Genomic DNA, 21,923 nt, shown 5'->3' with positions numbered 1-21,923 from the left:
CCTTTCTCATGATCATCCTCACCCAATGAGGGAAGATCTTGTACAGACTGAGGTTGACACAAGGTTTTGTATTTCTTCCATTTCTGAATCACGCCAGCAGCTGTCACCTTGTCACCAAGATTCTTGCTGATGGTCTTGTCGTCCATTGTGGCCTTGTGCAGGTCTGTAGGCTGCTCCCTGGGATCCTTTAACAGCTGTTTGGTCTTACCTAATTTCTTGGTCTTCCCAAGAAATTGATTCTGTGCTTTATGCACATAATCGTTTGATATCACAAGTATCTGTAATTGATTGATTGTAATCTGTGTGCCATGTGGGCACACAGCCAGTCTGTGGGAGCCAGAATTCTAGCGTGTTGGTCTGGAATCAAATACTTATTTCGCTCATTGTCACTCAATATTTTAACGTCTTTCTCCATTAAAATGAAACTATCATAAAATTAGAGACTGGACATTTCTTTGTAAGTGAGCAAATTTACAAATTCAGTAGAGGATCAAATAATTATTTCCCCCAATATAGAATTTATAGTAGAAACAAACAAACACCTATACAACTGTTTACAGTATGGCACAAACATTTCAAACGTGTGCAAGCATGCATACATACAAACACACACAGTCTTACTTCCTGATGGGATGAGGTCTCGATCTGGGATGAAGAGTTTGTAGCCATAATGTTTCTCCAGAACATCAGGGAGGATCTCCAAGGCAAAGCGCTCCTCTTCCCGGGTCTCCTGACTCCACTGGTCAGGGTCCACTTTGGTGTAAGACAAATATGCATCATAGTCTTTATTTTCTGAGGAACAGGAAGAAAGAGTGGAGAGTCAGTCATGAAATATGCAGACTAAACGCCATGGCATTTTCACTGAACACTGCACGCTCATTCTCTGATGAGCATTTTATTCCAAACAACTGACTTTACACATTTCTTGCAATTGCGTTGGCTAACTTCTACAATAGTTACAACTTTTAAAGCTACTTCTAAAACCAGAATTACACACTCCTTATTATAGTTTCAAAATAATAAAATAACGTTGGTTTTTCTTACACTTATTGGCTCTATCCATAAACATTCACATTCAGTGTCATGTGATGCCATGGTTATGACAGTGCCATTTAACCCTTATGCACGGCACCTCAAATAGTTACCAGTTATTTTCATCCAAACAGAATATGCATCAGAAATTTCTGCAAATTTATAGACAAAAGGCACAAAAGTAAAATGCCGAAAGTCGGAAGTTATATCTTTTGTGTAATTCTTATACAGTGTTTAACACAATTATTAGACCACCTGCCATAAAAACAGGAAAACACAAATATTTTAGAAATTTGTCAAAAACTTTGCGAAAGCTAGAAACTTTTCTGTTCCAGAAACTGAGCCATTAACTAATCAAATAATAATAATGTGATTTATTATTTTTTACATTTTTTTTTGTAAAACAGCGAATGTGAAGATTCATAGGTAACATTAATTATAAAACTGAAAAATAGAATTTTAATTAAAATGCTTGTTCATGCTGGAGGATTTAACATTATAGAAACATAACTTTTTTGATGATTACCAATACTGGTAACTTAGGGCAGCTGTGTGAAAAAAACTTGCACTTAATGGTATTTTAATAAATTTGTTAAGCACTGAAGTATGTTAAAGAACTGTAAACATGGGTAATACAGTCTATAGTCTAATATGAAACTATAGTGTAACTTTCTACAGGACACACGATTGTGCTTTGCTGTGTCAGTTTACATTTTCTATTCGGTACTTTGTTTTCTATAAAAAACTGTTAAATTTAATAATTTGCCGACATGGATTTCCTTCCAGTGAGTCACAAGATCGCTCATGAAGTGAGCTACTTATGATCAAGGAGAAGGCCTTTCTTGCAAATGCTGTTCCCAATAAGTGTCTCCGGTACGCAGTCAAATTCTTCCACACCAAACTCAGAAAACCATTTCTTTTATTGTCTATTGTATGTATTTTTTGCTTATCATTCTTGTTTGGAAAAGAGAAGACCACTTTTCTAGTGGTGTCAAATTGATTTGGCCATGTAGTGTATACAAGAAATAAATTGTGGTAGATACAAAAATACCCAAAACAATGCAGAAGCAATACTCTCTTCCCACCTCAAAATGATTTCCCAGAAGACAGTGGGAAGAACTGAGAAGGTAGAAAATAGATAACAGGGAAAAGAACAGTGCTGGTGCCATATTCGCTAAGTCCTAGTCATTATGCTCTGTGGAAACTGGAATGTGGTTCAGTCAGAAAGTGAGGAAGGACTGCTTCAGAAACTCTTTTGAGGAGCATGCGCAGCTTTGAAACTTACTGGAAGGGCCATGGCTGTGCTCGATAGGATCCAAACATCAAACAAAGCTTTCAAATTAGCAACCAACCTCGCAAATTAACCACCTAGCAAAGTTGGAAAAATCAAAAACAGCTTGTATCAGCGGTCCCTGACGGCATGACTTAATCATGTGGAAGTTTGAGTCTACAGTCTTGGGCGTAATGGATAATTTATGCTACTGTAGAAACAATCCGGTGACTTCTGTCTTTCCAGAATTCTTGAAAAGAGAGCAAAAATGCAAAACACAGAGGAATCATACTGGGACACAAACAGACAAATCCTTAAGTGAAGTACAAGTTAACTATGTTCTGTAGAGAAAGCAGAAAGTTGCTTTTCAATTTGAGGATTGTTACGCTCCTATTTGTTGCTCAGAGACGGTGCTTCGAGCCTGCCTTGTTGCTGTGAATCACTATCTGGCAGCAGAGGGTGGGCTTCATTCCATGACATACTGAGATTGATCTCTTTTTAAATGGGCAACAAATTGAAAAACTGTCTCCTCCTTTCCCGGTAAAGTCACTGCACCATGCACCTCTTTACCAACAGCAGCGGAAATGCCGTCACTGAGATAGCACTGGGGTAAACATCTGTAACTACTAGTGAGTAGTTACTTTTAAACAAAATAGTACATTCATTGGATCTATGAATACAAGCCCGCAAAGGCACATATGGAGTCATCATGGCTTGCTTGATATTGAGTTTTTGGATAAAAAAAGTCCTGGTGAAAAAAGTGTGAATAAGATAATGGTTAAAAGGCCAAAAGACATTTTTTTAGACGCATTCTTCTGTCTTTACCTCCGTCTACATCTTCACTGCCAAAGTGCCTCCTGTAGAAAAGCATCAGCTCAATCTTGTAGCATTTGTAGAGTGAGATGAGAAAGATGAGTAGCAGCAGGATTGCTCCCAGCCCTCCTGCCAGCTCCACAGTGTACATGAGCTCTGCTGAAGACAACACATACAGACAAGAAAATAAGCAAAACTGCTGAGACAGTCATGGTTAAAACGCCAGTTACAGTTTTGTGTGGCCACTTACAGTCACTGCAAATAGATAAACATCCCCGCACCTCTAAGGTTTTACTTATTGGGACAAAATAAAAAAATTATCTAGTCCCTACAAGGTCTAAAAAAAACCACATGAAATATTACACTGAGTCATTTTTTTATTCAATAGAAACTAAGACAAACCCCAGAAAGAGTGTGTAAGTACACCACATAATTCAATAGTTTGTTGAAATACCTTTAGCTGCAATAACTTGAAGTACTCATTTTCTGTATGACTTCATCAATTTCTTACATCACTGTAGAGGAATTTGGGCCCTTTCTTCTTTCCAACATTGCTCTAGTTTATTGAGGTCTGCAGGCATTTGTTGATGTTCAGATCTCCAATGGTTTCTCAACAACATATTCAGCCAGTTTGAGGTTTGGACATTGACTGAGCCATTCCAACACTTTGATTATTTTCTTTTTCAGCCATCCTGTTGTAGATTTGCTTCTGTGCTTGGGGCCATTGTTCTGATGTAAAACCCAGTTTGGGTCAAGCATTAGCTATCGGACACATTGCTTTACATTCGACTCTAGAATACTTTGGTACAGTGGCTTGCAAAAGTATTCGGCCCCCTTGAACTTTTCCACATTTTGTCACATTACAGCCACAAACATGAATCAATTTTATTGGAATTCCATGTGAAAGACGAACACAAAGTGGTATACCCGTGAGAAGTGGAATAAAAATCATACATGATTCCAAACATTTTTTACAAATAAATAACTGCAAAGTGGGGTGTGCGAAATTATTCAGCCCCCTGAGTCAATACTTTGTAGAACCACCTTTTGCTGCAATTACAGCTGCCAGTCTTTTAGGGTATGTCTCTACCAGCTTTGCACATCTAGAGACTGAAATCCTTGCCCAATCTTCTTTGCAAAACAGCTCCAGCTCAGTCAGATTAGATCGACAGCGTTTGTGAACAGCAGTTTTCAGATCTTGCCACAGATTCTCGATTGGATTAGATTGGAAGATGAACCTCCGCCCCAGTCTCAAGTCTTTTGCAGACTCCAAGAGGTTTTCTTCCAAGATTGCCCTGTATTTGGCTCCATCCATCTTCCCATCAACTCTGACCAGCTTCCCTGTCCCTGCTGAAGAGAAGCACCCCCAGAGCATGATGCTGCCACCACCATATTTGACAGTGGGGATGGTGTGTTCAGAGTGATGTGCAGTGTTAGTTTTCTGCCACATATAGTGTTTTGCATGTGTTCCTAAAAGTTCCATTCTGGTCTCATCTGACCAGATCACCTTCTTCCACATGTTTGCTGTGTCCCCCAAATGGCTCATGGCAAACTGCAAACGGGACTTCTTATGGTTTTCTGTTAGCAATGGCTTTCTTCTTGCCACTCTTCCATAAAGGCCAACTTTGTGCAGTGCACGACTAATAGTTGTCCTATGGACAGATTCCCCCACTTGAGCTGTAGATCTCTGCAGCTCGTCCAGAGTCACCATGGGCCTCTTGGCTGCATTTCTGATCAGCGCTCTCCTTGTTCGGCCTGTGAGTTTAAGTGGACGGCCTTGTCTTGGTTGGTTTACAGTTGTGCCATACTCCTTCCATTTCTGAATGATCGCTTGAACAGTGCTCCGTGGGATGTTCAAGGCTTGGGAAATCTTTTTGTAGCCTAAGCCTGCTTTAAATTTCTCAATAACTTTATCCCTGACCTGTCTGGTGTGTTCTTTGGACTTCATGGTGTTGTTGCTCCCAACATTCGCTTAGACAACCTCTGAGGCCGTCACAGAGCAGCTGTATTTGTACTGACATTAGATTACACACAGGTGCACTCTATTTAGTCATTAGCACTCATCAGGCAATGTCTATGGGCAACTGACTGCACTCAGACCAAAGGGGCCGAATAATTACGCACACCCCACTTTGCAGTTATTTATTTGTAAAAATGTTTGGAATCATGTATGATTTTCGTTCCACTTCTCACGTGTACACCACTTTGTGTTGGTCTTTCACGTGGAATTCCAATGAAATTGATTCATGTTTGTTGCTGTAATGTGACAAAATGTGGGAAAGTTCAAAGGGGGCCGAATACTTTTGCAAGCCACTGTATACAGAGGAGTTCATAGGCAAGTCAAAGACTGCACGGTGTCCAGGTCCTGTGCCTGCAAAAGAAACTCAAATCATCACTCCTCCACCACCGTGGCTGAAAGTTGGTATGAAGTATTTGCTAATATGCTCTGTTTTTAATTAAGCTACATTGCATTATGGCCAAACATCACTACTCCAAAGGACATTGCTCTAGAAGTCTAGTGGTTCATTCCAATGCAAATTTGCAAATCTCAACCATGCTACCAGATTATTATTATCCTGGTATTTTTTTTTAACCTAGCCATAGATATTCAGTCTATCACTAATTGTATTGTATTGAACTTGGCCTGTAGAGCCCAAACTGTCACTTTTGGGTGTTTATTTGCACATTACACATTCTGAACTTAAATTTGCTGGTATATTCACTCCTAAGAAGGAATGGGAATTGTCGTCCCAGTTTTCCAATAGTCTTTCTGTAGGATGATGAAAATCAAAGTATTTGTAAATAACTTACTAATTCTTCCCAATTGCTTCTCTAAGATCATTGCTGAAAATTTTCTCCTTGTCAGTGTGTTAAAACACACCTAAATGCTCCATACCTGCAAATAGTCAAAAACATATGCTTTTATAGAGGTGCTCAGACCTGCTGATTATCAGGTAATTAGCTGCATTTGATTAGCAGCACCTCTTACCCTCTTAATTGTTATGGAAGCAGTAGGGTGTACTCAGTTTTTCACACACCGATTCTGCAACTTGGCTAATTTATTTCTTAAATAAATAATGACACAGTGTACTATGTCATGTGTTGTTGCTAATCTGAGTATGTGTTGCGTTAAAGGCCAGATTTTTAAGGACTAGATAATTTTTATTATGTCCTGATTATTATGTCCTTTTAGAAAAAAAAGTGTTTGCTTTCTTTTTACCCACACTCTTATGACAGTATTCATCAGGCCGGCCTCAAACACTGGCCTCTTTGTTTCATTATTTCAGGTAAACTCACAGAATGAGGCACTTTTACACGTTTACATTTGCCTGAAATCTGGACGATCATCAGCATTTTCAGCGCTCGGCTCAGAGCGGAGCAGAATCAATCTTCAGAGACACGAGTCTCATAATGAGTTTGGGAAAAATGAGAGGGCACATAGCAGAGAGACACAGGGAAAAAAAGGAGATAATGAGAAACTGGGTTCATTTCTTTGGAGCAGTGCAGCAATGACACAGCTTTGCACTTTGGCTGTCATCCATAGCGGGACTGGGACAATTCTGGACATGGATGGAGGCTTTTTCAAAACAAGAGGCTTTAGTTTAGTCATCACGCTGACACTCACCTCGCCATCATAACCCACTCTCTTCAGAGTTCTCTTACTTCTCCTTGCCCACTTTTCTTGCTGTCTCTCCATTCATTTCTCCTCTCCATTATCTCCTTCTCATCTCCCCAGAGACCTAGCTTGGGGAAGGATGAATTATGGTGTGTATTAAAGCCGCATTTACCTGGTAGGCTCAGCTAGAGCAGGTTCACTTTATTTCTCTGTCACACTATGGGCTGTAATGCTGCACAGTGGCCCTACGTTCTCTAGGCTGCATGCCAATTTACTCTATATATAACCCCAGACACAGCAAAGGTACATATTAAAGTAATAACAGAAATACTGTGAATTTATAAAATCTTATTTTTATTAAAAGTCACTTAACTATAGCTACACTTTCTGGATCTAATGATTATTATTCTAAAATAGGTTTAACCGAAGACATAGTAGGTTATGAGAAATTACAAAATGATAACTAATTAAATCTGTGTTGGTGAGAGTAAAAGAAAAAGACCAACACTCATGATCAGCAGCCAGTTAGCTTAGCTTAGCTAAACTGCTAAAAACAGGAAAAGCTGCTTTCTGAGAGTAACAAAATCTGCCCTCAAGCACATCTAAACATTCATTTACCAGTCATGTCTTGTTTTCTAATAAATACAAGAAACAAAATGTAAGAGTTATAAAAGAAGCTATGTGGGTGGATATGATTTGGCTAATTTTCAACAATTTTCAACTCACTGTTTCCAGTCTTTGTGCTAAGCTTTGTATTTACCTTAGAGGCATGGGAATTAAGTGTATATGGCAAATTTCAAAACAGCTCTTTAACTTGTAAAGACAGATCTTTTATGTTGGCTTGTGCATTATATTTGATGTTTTTTTCATTTCAGCAGCAGTCGACAGTGTGTTGTGGAAAACAGCTATGTTTTCTCGGGCTTCTAATTGGCTATTTACCAGCCTTTTCCAACTGTAACCAAATGTAATGCTTTTAACTCATTATCAGCAATAATCTTCACTCTTGAAGTTGTTTATGTTTCACTGACCCCCACTTCCTTTCTGCCTTCTCTGTTTTCATGTCTCTCTTTCTTTCGAGATGGAAGGAAAGGGAGCCTGCAGAGATATTAGACCTGCTGCAGGGCTTGTGAGTGATGCATTCTTGGAGCATAGAACATGAAATAAACATCAGATGTGGATGAGAAGCAAGAGAGAGAGAGAGAGAGAGAGAGAGAGAGAAGGAGGGGGGGGGGGTGTTGCCTTGAAGTCTTTTTGTAGCATCCTTTTTTTTTGCAACTGCTTTTACAAAGAGAGCTAAATGAAGTTGTCTGCAGTCTGTGAAAACTGCTAAAATGGCTGTCTACAAAAGATGATTGCAGAGACAGAGATTAAAGTGGGGAAACAGACATATAACAGCATAAAATGTAATTGTATGCTGGACTTATTGGCCTGTTGGGAGAAGCTGAGGACCAATTTGCTGTTTAAACAACCATCAAATTACCTCTCTTTTAGGATGACAACCAGTGCGTGAAAAGAGCTTCTGACAAGTCATACTAGAGCACCAAAATAGCTACACAGCCGATGGGAAACATGAAAAAAACCAAACATGCAAATCAATTAGAATATTTCTGTTTGATGAAATGATGTAGCCAGGCTTCAATTATTTCATATGTCACGAGGCTTTACTGTCAGGCAAACAGAAAAAATAATATCATGCTTTCTAATGTAAAGCAACTAAATATAAAGAAAAAAGAAAAAGGATGATTTCCCCCCAAATCTAACACACATTTTCCTTAAGCCCACAGGGATTTTAATCAATCAAGATTATTTTAATATCCAGTTTTGGGTTAAGTGTACAAATATCTGCATATTCTTGACTATAATAAAACTACAACCTGAAAAGGATAAGCGGAAGCGAATGGATGGATGGAAGAAATAAACCCATCTAACAGACCAGCATGCCACCATATGCCTTTTACTGTCCTCCCATCTCCCTACCATACAAATGACAAGCTGGACGAACACAGGTTAAGAACTTTGGGACAATGTTTGACACAAATTTGAAATTTGACAGACAAATAAATGCAGTGGTCGAGAGCAGTTTCTTCCAGCTCAGAACAATCTCCAGACTAAAAACATAACAAAACCCCCAAACAAGATCCAGAAAGGGCTTTGTTATGTCTAAAGTAGACTACTGGAATGCATAGTGGAGTTACTCATCTCTTGCCCACTTACAATTAGTCCAGTGTTAGCAGTCTTGCACTAAGCTCCCTGTGCATTGCATAATCTAGTACAAAGCTGCACTGTTCGTGTTTGAAGCTTTAAATGGTCTTGCACCTGCATATGTGGTAGATATATTGCGTCCATGTACTCAAGATCATAATGGCCTGATTCTCACTCCCGATTATCCCACAGTTGAACCTTAGTTCCAAAGTGACCCTCGACAAGCATCAACTGTAACTGTTTTTCAATCTAAACTTGAAAAATGCTCATTTCTAGAACTTTGCTGGATTGGTTGCCGATAGGAACCTGTTTCTATTCTATTTTATTTTCATGTAAAGCACTTTAGTTTTAAATGTGCTATAGAAATAAAATGCACTTACTTCTCTCCCATCACACAGCTATTTAACCTACAAATTGAATTTCAATCTGTTAGTTAAATGGCTGGTATGTTAGTATTTGGGTAATGTTAGAGAAGACTGTGCAAACACCCCAGCTCAGCATCAGGAAACATTTCTATAACTGCAAGAGCTGAAAAGAATTAATAAAACTTCTATAGGACTCATCGTTTTAAGTAGGAAGAGACAGCGAATACCAATATCTTAATATTCTGTTGCTGGACCTCATTTCTTTCTCTCTTAAAAGCACACACACACACACACACACACACACACACACACACACACACACACACACACACACACACACACACACACACACACACACACAGGAGATATCACTCATGTTTCAATCACAAATATGAGTGCACACCTGGAGTAGACAACTTTTCAAATGAAGTGTTAATAGACTTATTCACTGAAAGTGATTACTTGTTCATTGTGAAACTTGTTAGACGTTAATATTATATAATCCATTCAGGCTTGTTAAACTTTAATTATCACAATGCCTGAAACTCCTGACTTAAAATTGATTTAATTGAGGAATATGAAATTTAATAATTAAACCAGTTTTTCACTTCTTGTTGTAAATGTTGGAAGTGATGTTATGACGATTAGTCATCCATATAATACTCTGATGATGCAGTCTATAAACCTTTGAAATACACTTCCTGTTTTAATCCCATTTTCTCTTCATATACATCTGAACACGTCCATATTTCTGAACAAACTCTATTGCCTTTATTTATGTGGTTGGAAGGAAGATTGTTCTTCGTGGTTGGATCTGTCCAAATAAAAGTTGAACAAAATTCATTATTTAAATAACAATTGTGGCCCCAGAATTCGTAGTGGCGCAAATAATCTTGGCCACACCTTAGAGGACATCCCAATGAGACCAGCATGATAAAAAGACTGACTCACACCATATTCAACTCTTTTATAATATTCGGTTTCATTTAGCTCACCAAGTAGTTTTTTTGCAGTCAGGTGTAATTTTTATTTTGCTAATTGCATATGGAAAGCTGTTCCTTATTCTAAAATGAATGTTAAAGCCATAAAACGTACTATTTCAGAATCCAGTTGACATCAGCTCTAAAAGACTGAGGGCCAACATCAGCTGCTGAGGTCTGTTTGCATCACATGCTCAAGATTTCACGGCTGCACCCTACTGAATCTACTCCATCATTAGGCTGTTGGATGACCTGAAAAGTCCCGCTTGTGAACTGAACGAACCCAGCCTATAACTACAATCAATAGGAAATCAAGCCTAAGTTCAACTGCCTCAGAGTTAATATTGTTGGTAGTCTCAATTAATCTGAATTAGTGTGAATTAAAATTAGTTTAATCATTCAGATATTCTATTAACTTTCATCTGGCTCATAATTTTCCAAGAGCTGGAGAATTAAATCCACATTCTCCCATTGATCATTACCCATTTGTTCATCAATTCTGATTCTGGTATTATCTTTATTTAATGCATTCTTGCTCCTGCTGTCTGCTTGTAGCTATAGCTGTTCATAAAGGATTTGAAGTGTGTTCCTTTCCTTGCAGCAACCCCCTAAATTGGCAAAGAACCCTGTCCGGAGACATAAAAGCAGATACTTTGAGCTACACATGCTTCTTTTCATTCTGAAGTAAATAAAAACCTAGTTTAACAATAACCTGATCATAGCAACATTTGTAGTCATCATTTTTGAAAAGCTATATTGCTTTGAAATGTGTTCTTTCTTTGGACCACAAGGCGAGTCCTATTTACTTCAATTACACTAAAGAGAAGGCAGACATCTTTACAGCCAATATGTGGAAAATGAGGAAACTCATACCATAATGATGTACATGGATGAACAACACTACATGCCAGAGGAAAAATCAGTATTTTTATTTTTTTATTTTGGGGGGTGGGGTTGAACTGTCCCTTTAAGTTTGGAGTAGGAAATGTAAATAAGCACTTACCCCGCCTGAAAAGCTGGATGGTAGCTTGGCGACGGCCGTTGCCATTTTCCACGTAACAGGAATAATTTCCCAGGTCTTCCTCCTCTAAAGAGTCAATAGTTAGTGAAATGGCCACTTCCTGTTCTCCAAGATGCTCCTTGATGACCCTGCAAGACAAACAATTTAAACGGTATTGAACAATTCTTCTCAGCATCAAACACAGTAGGTGGATGGGGAGTGACTTGGAGTTGATGGAATTAAAAAAAGATCAAAAACTCTCATGTTCAGCATGTGATGGGGTCTTCAGGAGTCATGACCCGAAGCACATCAGTCAGCGTTAACCAGATACGGTGTTATTGCAAATCCCAAGGGTTAAGCTATACAAAATAGTTTTCCTGTGGTACAAATGTATCTTGATCGAGGCCCTTTTGCGTTACATTAAGTACTTCATGGTATGTTAATTTCTTTCTTTGCACTCAAACATATGAGAAATGAAAATCAATAAGGGATCTTCCTCAGCTTGTGCGGGAGGAAATCAAATAATAGCGATGAGGAGAAAATCTTTTTATAGCAGCTGCCATGGTAACGGCGAGAAGGAGAGAAAGTAATATTCCATAAAGTAAATGAGTGTCCCCCGCTGGGCTGGTTGAGCCTGATGGAGGAGCGAATAGGGAGATAATGCTCCCTCATACCTTGGACACACTACTTAGCCTACTTTTACAGCACCCTCAACACAAATGACTCTTTGGAGGAAACAAAGTGCAAATGAGAAAAAGATCCCTTCTGTTTGTATGTGAGTGTGTTTATCATTACTGTGCTGAGAAGGAGTGGGACGAGGACAAAGGAGAGAGAGTGTTTGCATGTGTGAGTTTGTGTTTAAATGTGTAGGGGGGGAGGGGGATAATGACTCTCAAGCATCTCGCTTCTCCCTCACCTTCAAACTGATAAACTGCACATAGGAAAGCTTGTTGGGAGAATTGGCATCTGTAATTGAAAGTGCATCATGGGCCGTGTGTGAAGAGGCGGCGGCAGCACTGATGATTCAGAGTTTGTTTTATTGTAGGATAGGCGCAGTGAGAAGGAGGCATGAGAATAAATCAGGTCTATCCAGAAAGCAGTGGTGACCCTAACCATAACTGTGTATTGCTTACTCAAGCAGTGTACTATGGGACTGTGGCTCAACACTTAAGGTGGATCATCCACTTTGCATGCCAAACCGTCCTCGGTTAAGATGCTGAAGTCCCAAAATCATGTTTCCTGAATGCATTTTACGATTTACTTTGCAAGTCAAAACTTTTGCATAAAAAATCTAAGAAAAACATTGGTAACTACTTTGATAATTGTTCAGAGAACTTGTGGAAACATTACTCACTATTCTAAAAAATATTTATTAACCAGTCAACTAATGGAAAAAATAATCTGATCAGTTCAGTAGGAAATTCATAATTGTGAAGAAAAGTGACTCTGAATCTGGCGTGGTTGGTGTACTGGGATTTTCCCACACAATCATGGTTTACAAAGACTGGTCTGAAAAAGAGAAAATATCCATTAGGGGGCAGTTCTCTGGGCAAAAACATCTTTTTCATGCCAGATGTCAGATAAAATCACCAGTGTTGTGTTCCAGCTGAAAAGGAAGGCAACAGTAACTCAAGTAACGACTCATTACAACCAAAGAAGAGCATCTCTGAATATACAACATGCCCAACCTTGATGCAGATGGGCTACAACAGGAGAAGAGAACACCTGATTCCACTCTTGTTAGCTAAGAAAAGGAAATTGAGGCTATATTTTACATGGGATCACCAAAATTGGAAAATAGTCTTGATTTCTGCTGTGACATTTAGATGTTCAGGTCAGAATTTGGTGTAAACAACATAAAAGCATAACTCCATCCTGTTTTGTTCATATTTTCTTGCACACTTAAGGCCACTTAATATCAGCTGAGCATTGCTTAGACATCACAGCCTACCTGAGTATTTTTACTGGCCATGTCCATTTCTCTATAACTAAAGTCACTGCCAGGGGTGCATGTGAAGAAATAAATGGGATCGGACATTAAATGTTCCTTAACACGCCAACTCCCTGGTCAGGGGCAGGGATAGCTCAGTAGGTAAAGTGGTCGCCCCATGATCGGAAGGTTGGCGGTTCGAATCCACTTAACGGCTACCCTGAGGTACCCCTGAGCAAGGTACCGTCCCTACACACTGCTCCCCGGGCGCCTGCTTAGTGGGCTGCCCACTGCTTCACAGAGTGAATGGGTCAAATGCAGAGAAAAACAAGTAATTTCCCCATGGGGATCAATAAAGTATCCATTAAAGTCTTAATGTTTGGTAGCGTGTGCATGAGAATAGCTCAGATAATAGTCAGGTGAATTCACAGCAAGCCTGTCTCCTGCATGCTCCGTCTGGGCAGCACCAATATTTCCTGAAGTGAGAATGTGACTGAAGTCGACCGTCTCCTGCTGCGTTCCCCTTGTGGGAAAGTGCAAACTCAGACTCCAGACAGCATCTCAACCCAGCTTACCCCCAACACTGTCTGGAGTTCATGGGAAAACAGTAATTGTGGGCATATTTCTCCAATCAGTACTTCTAGCTTTAACTCTTGGACTACAGTTTTACAGAGCAGCTTCACAGCATAGTATTATTCATTTTTAAGTGTAGCGTGTGAGTGGCGTGGTGTCTTCTGTTTCACATTTTACACCATGTGACACAACACAGCCATTGAACCTGATGAATAATGACTATGTGAACCTTGAATGGAGTTCACACTTGGTTTTAAAATGTGGACAATGATAAATAAACAACATCGTGAAAGGTGCTGCTTTGATCCGGTCATTCAGGCCACTTTGCTGAGGTGATTTTAAATGCACTTGGCCTCATATCACTGTACTGTAAATGCTAATGTGTCCTAACATGAGCAACGTATCAGGATGTAGTAGTAAATATGCCAACACTGAAGGACAAACATTTTGTTCTCTTTGCTAGCTCTTGCTGATCTTACGCTTGAATGGCAACAGACAGACAAAATAATGCTGTCCTTTCACCTTCTAGTGGAATTTGCACAGTAACAAAGGCTGAACTTGTGGTTAGCTGGAAACCTTAGAGGCTAATGAAATGATGACACATCTTGGCTCTCTACTTGTGACCCAGTCACCCAGCATACATTTTAAAACCAAGTGTAAACAGGGTCATAGTCACAAATGTGAGCTGAAGGACACATAACGGCTGGGATACCGATACACAGGAAGTTGTTCCTACTTTGGTACATCAGGGTCGGATTTGCAGGATGCCCTCTGCTTTTTCACGAGTGACCGAGTTTATTGATATAGCCTCAGCAGAAGGAGTAAACTGCAAACTTCTTCTCAAGCTATGGCTTCTTCTTTATCCCTTGTACATCCACTCCCCTCCTCATTGATAAAACCTCTGTGTTTGCTCATTTAGTGATCAATTTCCAGCGTATTCAATTCTTTCATATATTCAAGTGCACGTACACCTGCAAAACATCAACTGAAGCCACTCGATAACGTATTGATCACCTTTTTTTTTTATGCTGAGACGCATTTGTTTTGTTAATTTATTAATCTCTGCATACAATGCTGATGTCTAGTCATCCATGCCATGATAACAGCAACAGCCCAGTCCCAATGGCGCAAATGAGAATTTATGGGCTCGGGTTGCCACAGAAATGAACTCCACCAAATCAATAGGCTGAGAGTTGGGTAAATAAAAGCCTGCAGTAAGTCTGTTCTCAAGGTATGAGTGCTCTTCTCTAAACTTAAGTTTGGCTGCTGATGCATTAGTAATAAAAGTATGTGGGTGGCAGGCTGACAAAGCGAGGTAACCCTGAGAAAACATGCCCAGCGTATCATTTAAAGGGGAGAAAGAGCTTGACTGCAGGGGAAGCACTGATTAGTTTGTGTTTAGCTTCTTGTATACTTGGTTTTTTTTTAAATTTCCTGTCATTTTTTGACCCTCATACATGTCTGGCTGTGTGCGTTTAAGTAAAATCAAGTCGTTTGCTGAATCCTTCAAGAGCAGCATCAGTAGGAGAAAGTGGATAATCGGATATATTATTGATCTCCTGCATGAAATATGATTTAAATTATTAAAATGATCACCCCTCAGCCAGCGAGTGGAGGAATCCTGGTGACAAAGGCAGGGGCAGAGAGGGGTTGGTTAAACAGCAATCTGTTTCTTCTGCATACTCATACCAGTGTGCTAAACAACTCATGATAACATCCCTCTTCACTTTACTCTTCATTGATTTGTGAATATTTCTCAACTCGTTTCACTCGTCTTTCCTGTTTTCTTCCTCTCTGTTTTCTCCCGCTCTTTCTCTCTTTCCCTTCTAGCACTTCTCCTCAGCTCCCCATGGCCCATCTGCATGCTGCTCTAGGTGGGTGCAGCGGGGGAGATAGCATAGTGGTGGCGGTGTGAAAAATGGCAGTTGTTAACCATCTGACAGGGCTGTCTCCCAGGAGCTGCAGCCTCTCCAAACAGCTCTAATGGGAAACATGCACATGGACCAGAGAATGGCCTTGTTTAAATGTGCTACACCACTAGGAGGGGAGCGACACGAAGATGGGCTTGTTTTAAATGTCTCACAGCCTCCGGAGCGAGGCTTGTCAGTGGAGTCTTTGCAATGTTGCACAAAGACCTTAAGCGAGGTGAAGTTATATAAACTGCTTTTTACAAATGTGTTCAGCATCATCTCAATCTATTCTCAGGGCTTGTGCTGCATCCTGCTCTGTCAGAGATAAGGAGAGGGAAAAGCGCTGGTCATGGAGAGACAGCAGCTCCCAGTAAGACACAGGCAACCACTTTAATACCCCACGATTTCTTTCCAGATTTCAAGTCAAAACTTTTTTTTCTTCTTCTTTTTTTTCTAAACTAACAGAAAGAGTTTATGAGTGCACATTTCTATTATGAGGAACGCTTAAATGTTGAATGTTTCAGTCATACATTTTTATTAGTTTTCATAATGATCATAAATAACAGCCTAATTACAATAAGAGAGATGAAGATGAAGCTGCATCCAGGCATGAGAGGCATGAGATACCAAATATCGATTAGATCAGGGTTGCTTTTTTTCTTTTTGTAGCACTTTGACTGAAATTACTTGACTTATAGGCCAACTTTTGAAGGTGTCCTCACATTGTTTTTTTACATTCATCTACATTTTTTTGTACAGCAGTGTTTGTGTCCACAGGACAATAATGTATTTTAACTGACAAAAAATATATCAGAGGTAATAAAACAAATAAATTACAGTTTCTAACAAATTTCAAGCCTCTGCATCGTGTTCATGCTGTAGTGTAATTAATTGAAAAGAGCAGCTGCTTAGAAGGCAGGGAATACATCTCTGGAAAATGGTTGGTTTAGTGTATGCAATTTGGAGTTAATGGGCTAAGAGATGCGAAACCATTTGCATCGTCCTTTAATATTATGGGGTAAATTTATCTACATCTGCTATTAATTCCTCATTACTGCCAAGTCCAGGGAGGTGATTTGTAGCCCTGTGTTCCTTACTTGATGTCGCTCTCCTGGACTCTCTCTTCATCCAGGTCCTCTATGAACTTCTCCCCCTTCATCCAGTAGATGAGGGGGCTGACATCGCCGCTGTAGCCAAAAAATGCCCGGCAGGTAAGGTTCAGGGCGCTTCCTGCAAAAAACCACAAAACAAAACAGGAGATGACATGCTGTCATGCTCGATGGTCTTGCTGTTGTGTTAAAGGCATACAGCTCACATGCACAACCTGAAAAAATATTGTGTCAAATGCTATGCAGGGCTTTAAAGTCAGTGATATCGCACAGATACTCCAATTCTACCAACTCTTTTTATTTTATGCGTCATACACACATAGGGTGTGACACACACTTCACACATTCATAGACTCACAAATACACACTTTGCAAATCTGCACACAAATGCCGTCTGATGAGGGAAAGTGAAAATATGCCCATCCTCAACTAGTTTGGGGGATGTGCGTCTGCTATTTAAGGAGACAGGCTTTCTTTTCAACGTCGGCTTTAAATGCCCATTTGGCCACACACAAAGCACACTGATCATAAAGCAAGTAATGAACACATGAGGGCACTCAAGAGCTTTCCAGAATCCCCCTGGAGACAGTGCATTGGAAAAAATAAGGCAAAAGGAAGTGAGCGGAGACAGACACATCATTTTATTTAGAGCTGCTGATGGGTATGAAGGGAGGTGAGGAGTCAACAACTACAGTTTGCTGCGAGTTGATATGTGGAGGGAAGAAGTAATTGTCACTGGGGAGCCAATGGATTCTTGGTTCTGTGAATGAAAGGATTATCTCTGTGGTTCAACACAGAGGGCAAGTATTTGCATGGAAGAAAAGGTGATACTTCACTACCAATTAAAAAAGTTTCAGTTGAAATCTACCGCACTAAAGCTGCTGGCAGCGTTTTTATAATTCGAGAAAGCCTAGAGATAAATCATAAATGAATCTGAGATAAAAAGCAATAAATAAATAAATAAATTAAAGAAATATACATATATACATAATGAATCAAATATTACAAGCAGCACAACTGTGAGCTGATTAAAGCTGGCAACACGTCATCAATCATGCAAGAACTTCAGTGTCCATGAACTTTGCATGTATTAAACTAAAGCTAAAGCGTGGCTGGCATACACTGTGAATGCATTTATTTTTCGTTCCAGCGAGGTGGCATTCACTAAACGCCCAGAGCGCAGTAATCTCGGCAAACCACAAGCGACGTGTAAACAATATACATATGATTTGATCCCGTAGCACATACTGTAAAGTGGGTGGGGACTCCTCTCAGGAGAGTCGGATCTGTGATTTGGGAAGCGCCGGGAGAAAGACGTGAAGAGGCTGGGGGGATGACGCAGATGCTTTTTGCCTGTTTCGCAGCAGGATTTACAAGCCGCAGTGCAAGGTTTGCATTTGTTAATCCCGATTAGTATGTTACAGCACTTGTGTTGGGAATCCAAGGGAAACTCTGCTACTTAACACCAACTTCAAAAGCAACTACGTCTAAGTCAGATCTTTTTTGTAAGAGTCAAAACTAAATATTTAAGGATTTACTGCAAGTCTCTTCTCTTGCATTACATATTATACAAGGATTTTTTCTTTGTTCCCTCACTGTGATCTTTGAACCCACTGCACACCACAGTGTAGCCCACCACCTTTTTCTGGGATGCCCCGGCTGTGCCACCGGTCACACATCTTCAGAGCTGTGCCGACAAGGGTTATTCTTTAGAAGATTGTTTGTGTTTGAACTAAGAGCTCGTTTTCTCTGTGCTCCTCCTGTCAACAACCGAGACACAGCTACAAAAGATTTCAGCGGGTCTCTCTCTCTCAGCATAAGGAAAGTTTTGTGGCGTGCAGGGAAGGAGGATGGGAGGACACCCAGGAATGAACTGATAGCGCTGTCTGTGAGGAGCCGTGTCTGACATTTCCAAAGTTCAACAGCCTCTCTCAGCTTGGTATTTGTGCACAGCCGGGCTCTACAAAGGCTACACGCTCTACCTACAAAATAGGAACCTCCTGCGTGCAACACACACACATACAAACACAACCACTCACATGCACATGTACAGAGAACTTGGTACAAAAATACTTTACTATATAATCAGATCCAATTTTTTAACATGCACATACGGCACAAAATTACACATTACAGGCAACTCCGTGTCTCTGTGTGTGACCCAGATGCAGTATCTACCTTTTCCTCTGTTTATAAATCTGCCCCCTGCTGTTCGTATATCCCTCAGATCAATTGTAAACTAGGAATGTCAAGCTGCCAGCAGCCGCTGCCTGGAGAGGAAGTCTCCACTGAGCTGCCTGGGAATCACAGGAAACACTTGAAGGCCTCCTGCTGTCTTATTCTAGTCCAAATGCAGCACTCCCTGAAACGCTCTCACAGCCACCTTTGTTACTTCCAGAATGCCGGTGGGTGGTGTTGCACCTGCAACATCATCGTCACAGTCGATACAGTGTAAAGCTGGACATTTTGTTACAGGATGGTGGCCAATTAGTCTGATAAAGTGCTCATAGGGCACATGTGTGCTCTCTTGCATTATCAGCTCATCCTGTACATTCAAGTAATACATAAAAACATTGCTGAGGCTCTGATTGAACAAATAATACCAGCGGTGCACTACACAGCTTTTTGGAGCTTTTGATGATATATGATTTTTTTTAGCTGATTCAGTTCTTCTGGTTTATTTTGGCTTAAAAGTCAAGACTGAAAGTTTATCCTTTAATATGAATAAAGATTTACAAATCTTTATTCATATTATTATTAAAAATAAAGAAGATTGGTTAATAAATCATAAACGAAAGATCGTCTGCGCCATTTAAAACATCTGATTTGTACGTGTGTTTGAAGTTGGATATTTGAATGTAATTTCATCCCGACTGATTATTACATGGCGTTCAGTACTGTCTGCAGGGTCACATGCACCACGTTCTCTGCCTGCATTGAACACTGAACAGCTTTTTTTTTTTTATACCTTTAGAGGCTTATTTTCTTTCAGCACTTCAGTGTGCAGCTGAAATAACACCCAAGTTATTTGAAATGACACTTGCGCTCCCCTGGTGCTACATGTGCAATGCATACCTCCAGCTGCGCTTTAATTGGCAAGGTGAAGAGAAAGGTGGACGACTCTTTGCAAGGCAGCAGAGAAATGCATATAAGTATTACCCAGGCATATATATATATGTATGTATGTCCTGTTTAAGCTAGGCAAGACTGCCATAACTATTATGATGCTAAGCCAGCCAGACTTGGAGCAGATGGTAGGAGGACTATTAACCAGAACTGGAACAATGAGGTTGATCATTTGTACTAGCTGCAAAGGAGGAACAGCTTTTCAAAATCTCTCTCATGCTGTCAAACCCAATAGCAGTATCATTATTATTATAATCTGTTATTAGTCTCAGAGAGGTTTGTAACATTTGGAAACTTCCATTAATGATCTCTGTGTTGACTTTGACTCTGAGAGTGAATTTTTACTGAATTTTTAGGCAAAAGATAAGTTCAGGAAAACCCTCCAAAGTTAAATTTGGCTTCAGAAAAGCTTTCAAGGGAACAGGTCGTATATAATATGTAACAGCATCACTGGTTTAATACCTGTCACCAACCACCACCATCCATGTCTCCTGAATAATAAGCATTCTAGCTTTTGGTGAAAACTCAAAAATTCAAATCTCTTTTTAATTTATTGAAGTTCATAAATAAGTGTGCCATTACAAGACTTGGCAAGATTAGGCGTGAAAAATATCCCCCGCTGAGTGGATGCGCGTCTTGTACAGCACAAGAGCGTGATTAAGTGTTTGCCTGAGTGTGCGTTTCTATGTGCATGTCTTTGTGTGTTGTTACTGCCTTCACACATGCGTGGGTGTGGAACAAATCCATGTACCGGTAATCTGAGTGATTGACATCCTCCCCTCGGCTGAGAGTTGGTCACGGCGCTTGATGGAAATTAGACTTAAGAACCACCCCTTTTTTCCCACTTCTGCCCAATGTCTCTATGAGTCTTCCACACAGACTACATCTTTGGTCCTCCTATAGCAACAAATAAATATTTGGTAGGGAACAGTATAATATAAAAATACATTTTGACCCTATTATTACTATAGCTGGGTATATACATGAGGCGATGGGATGTAGTTATACAAAGTGGACCCAGTGCCCTTATTAATCTAGCTTTCAGAACATGCCTTTCTCAGAGATGGCATCTTTTATTTGTCTGTCTGAAAAACTTAAAATATGATGTTTTAAGAGGTCCTAGAATGTAGCCACACCAGCAAACGGCTTAAATAGAGAAACAGTTGTACAAAACCTTTTAAGTTTGCATACACAATGTCTACTTTTCATTAGTTTGGGTGTTGGTAATTCTTGTAGTCATGTCATCAGTAAAATTGGTACTGGCAAGAAGTTACCACTAAAATAACAAACCAGTTGTTTCTTTTAACTTTGGGTTTCATTCAAATCTTTTATCAAGACAATGGCTGCATTTATCAAACAGAGTCAAACTCATACTGATATATCGACTCATATTTTTTTCTTTCAAATACACAAAACATAAACAAATTTGCCTAACATTTGGTATGTTTAGTTATTTAGGAAAAATAATCTTTAGTTGTGGCTTGACTCTTTCACACTCTGACTCTGGTCTGTTTAGCTGGTTGTTGTATTTGTTGTGTTTCAAACATGTGTTGCAGACAGGGAAATTGCAGAGCGCTCTCTGGTGGACAAACTATGCAACATGAAAACACATGACACGGCTGAAGAGTGTTTCTACCAACTCATCTTTACTTTATAAATGTTGATTTATTGGGTGTTGTCAATGCTGATACTGATATATTGGCAAATAGCTAATAATGGCCAGTATATATGCTATACATATATACTGCAACTAAACAGTTTGGGTTCAGATTACAAACTGTTCTTCTGGGGAAATTAAATAAATTTTCAATTTATTTCAATGTTTAATTTCATATGGTAGCTGGCATAGGCTCCAGTTCCTCTGCGACCCTGAACTGTATAAGCGAAAGTGGATGGATGGATGCATAGTGCCAATTTGTGACAACATCAGTGCTTTACATCACAAAGTAAAGACCGTACAATATCAAAACCCCAACAATCACGTGACCCCCTACGAG

The 21,923-nt window shown here is 39.8% G+C and overlaps 1 protein-coding gene across 4 annotated transcripts in view; it reads right to left on the bottom strand.

The window, feature by feature from the left end:
* il1rapl1a (interleukin 1 receptor accessory protein-like 1a) overlaps nucleotides 1–21,923 on the bottom strand; it is a 175,555-nt gene that overhangs the window by 3,712 nt on the left and 149,920 nt on the right. For 2 of the 4 annotated variants that reach the window (XM_085435744.1, XM_085435746.1), the window contains exons 7-10: nucleotides 16,789–16,921; nucleotides 11,282–11,427; nucleotides 3,128–3,274; nucleotides 622–792 (exon numbers count right to left, since the gene is read on the bottom strand). In XM_085435744.1, coding sequence (XP_085291870.1) covers nucleotides 622–792; nucleotides 3,128–3,274; nucleotides 11,282–11,427; nucleotides 16,789–16,921 — 597 coding nt within the window. The remainder of the gene's footprint in view (nucleotides 1–621; nucleotides 793–3,127; nucleotides 3,275–11,281; nucleotides 11,428–16,788; nucleotides 16,922–21,923) is intronic. The other 2 variants (XM_085435745.1, XM_085435747.1) reach the window with 1 other exon arrangement.

The sequence above is a fragment of the Copadichromis virginalis genome, linkage group LG16, assembly GCF_057382275.1.
Source record: "Copadichromis virginalis isolate Kocher_CV1m ecotype Utaka linkage group LG16, C_Virginalis_male_GT1.1, whole genome shotgun sequence".
NCBI lineage: Eukaryota > Metazoa > Chordata > Actinopteri > Cichliformes > Cichlidae > Copadichromis > Copadichromis virginalis.
This window is presented reverse-complemented; position numbering and strand designations above follow the sequence as displayed.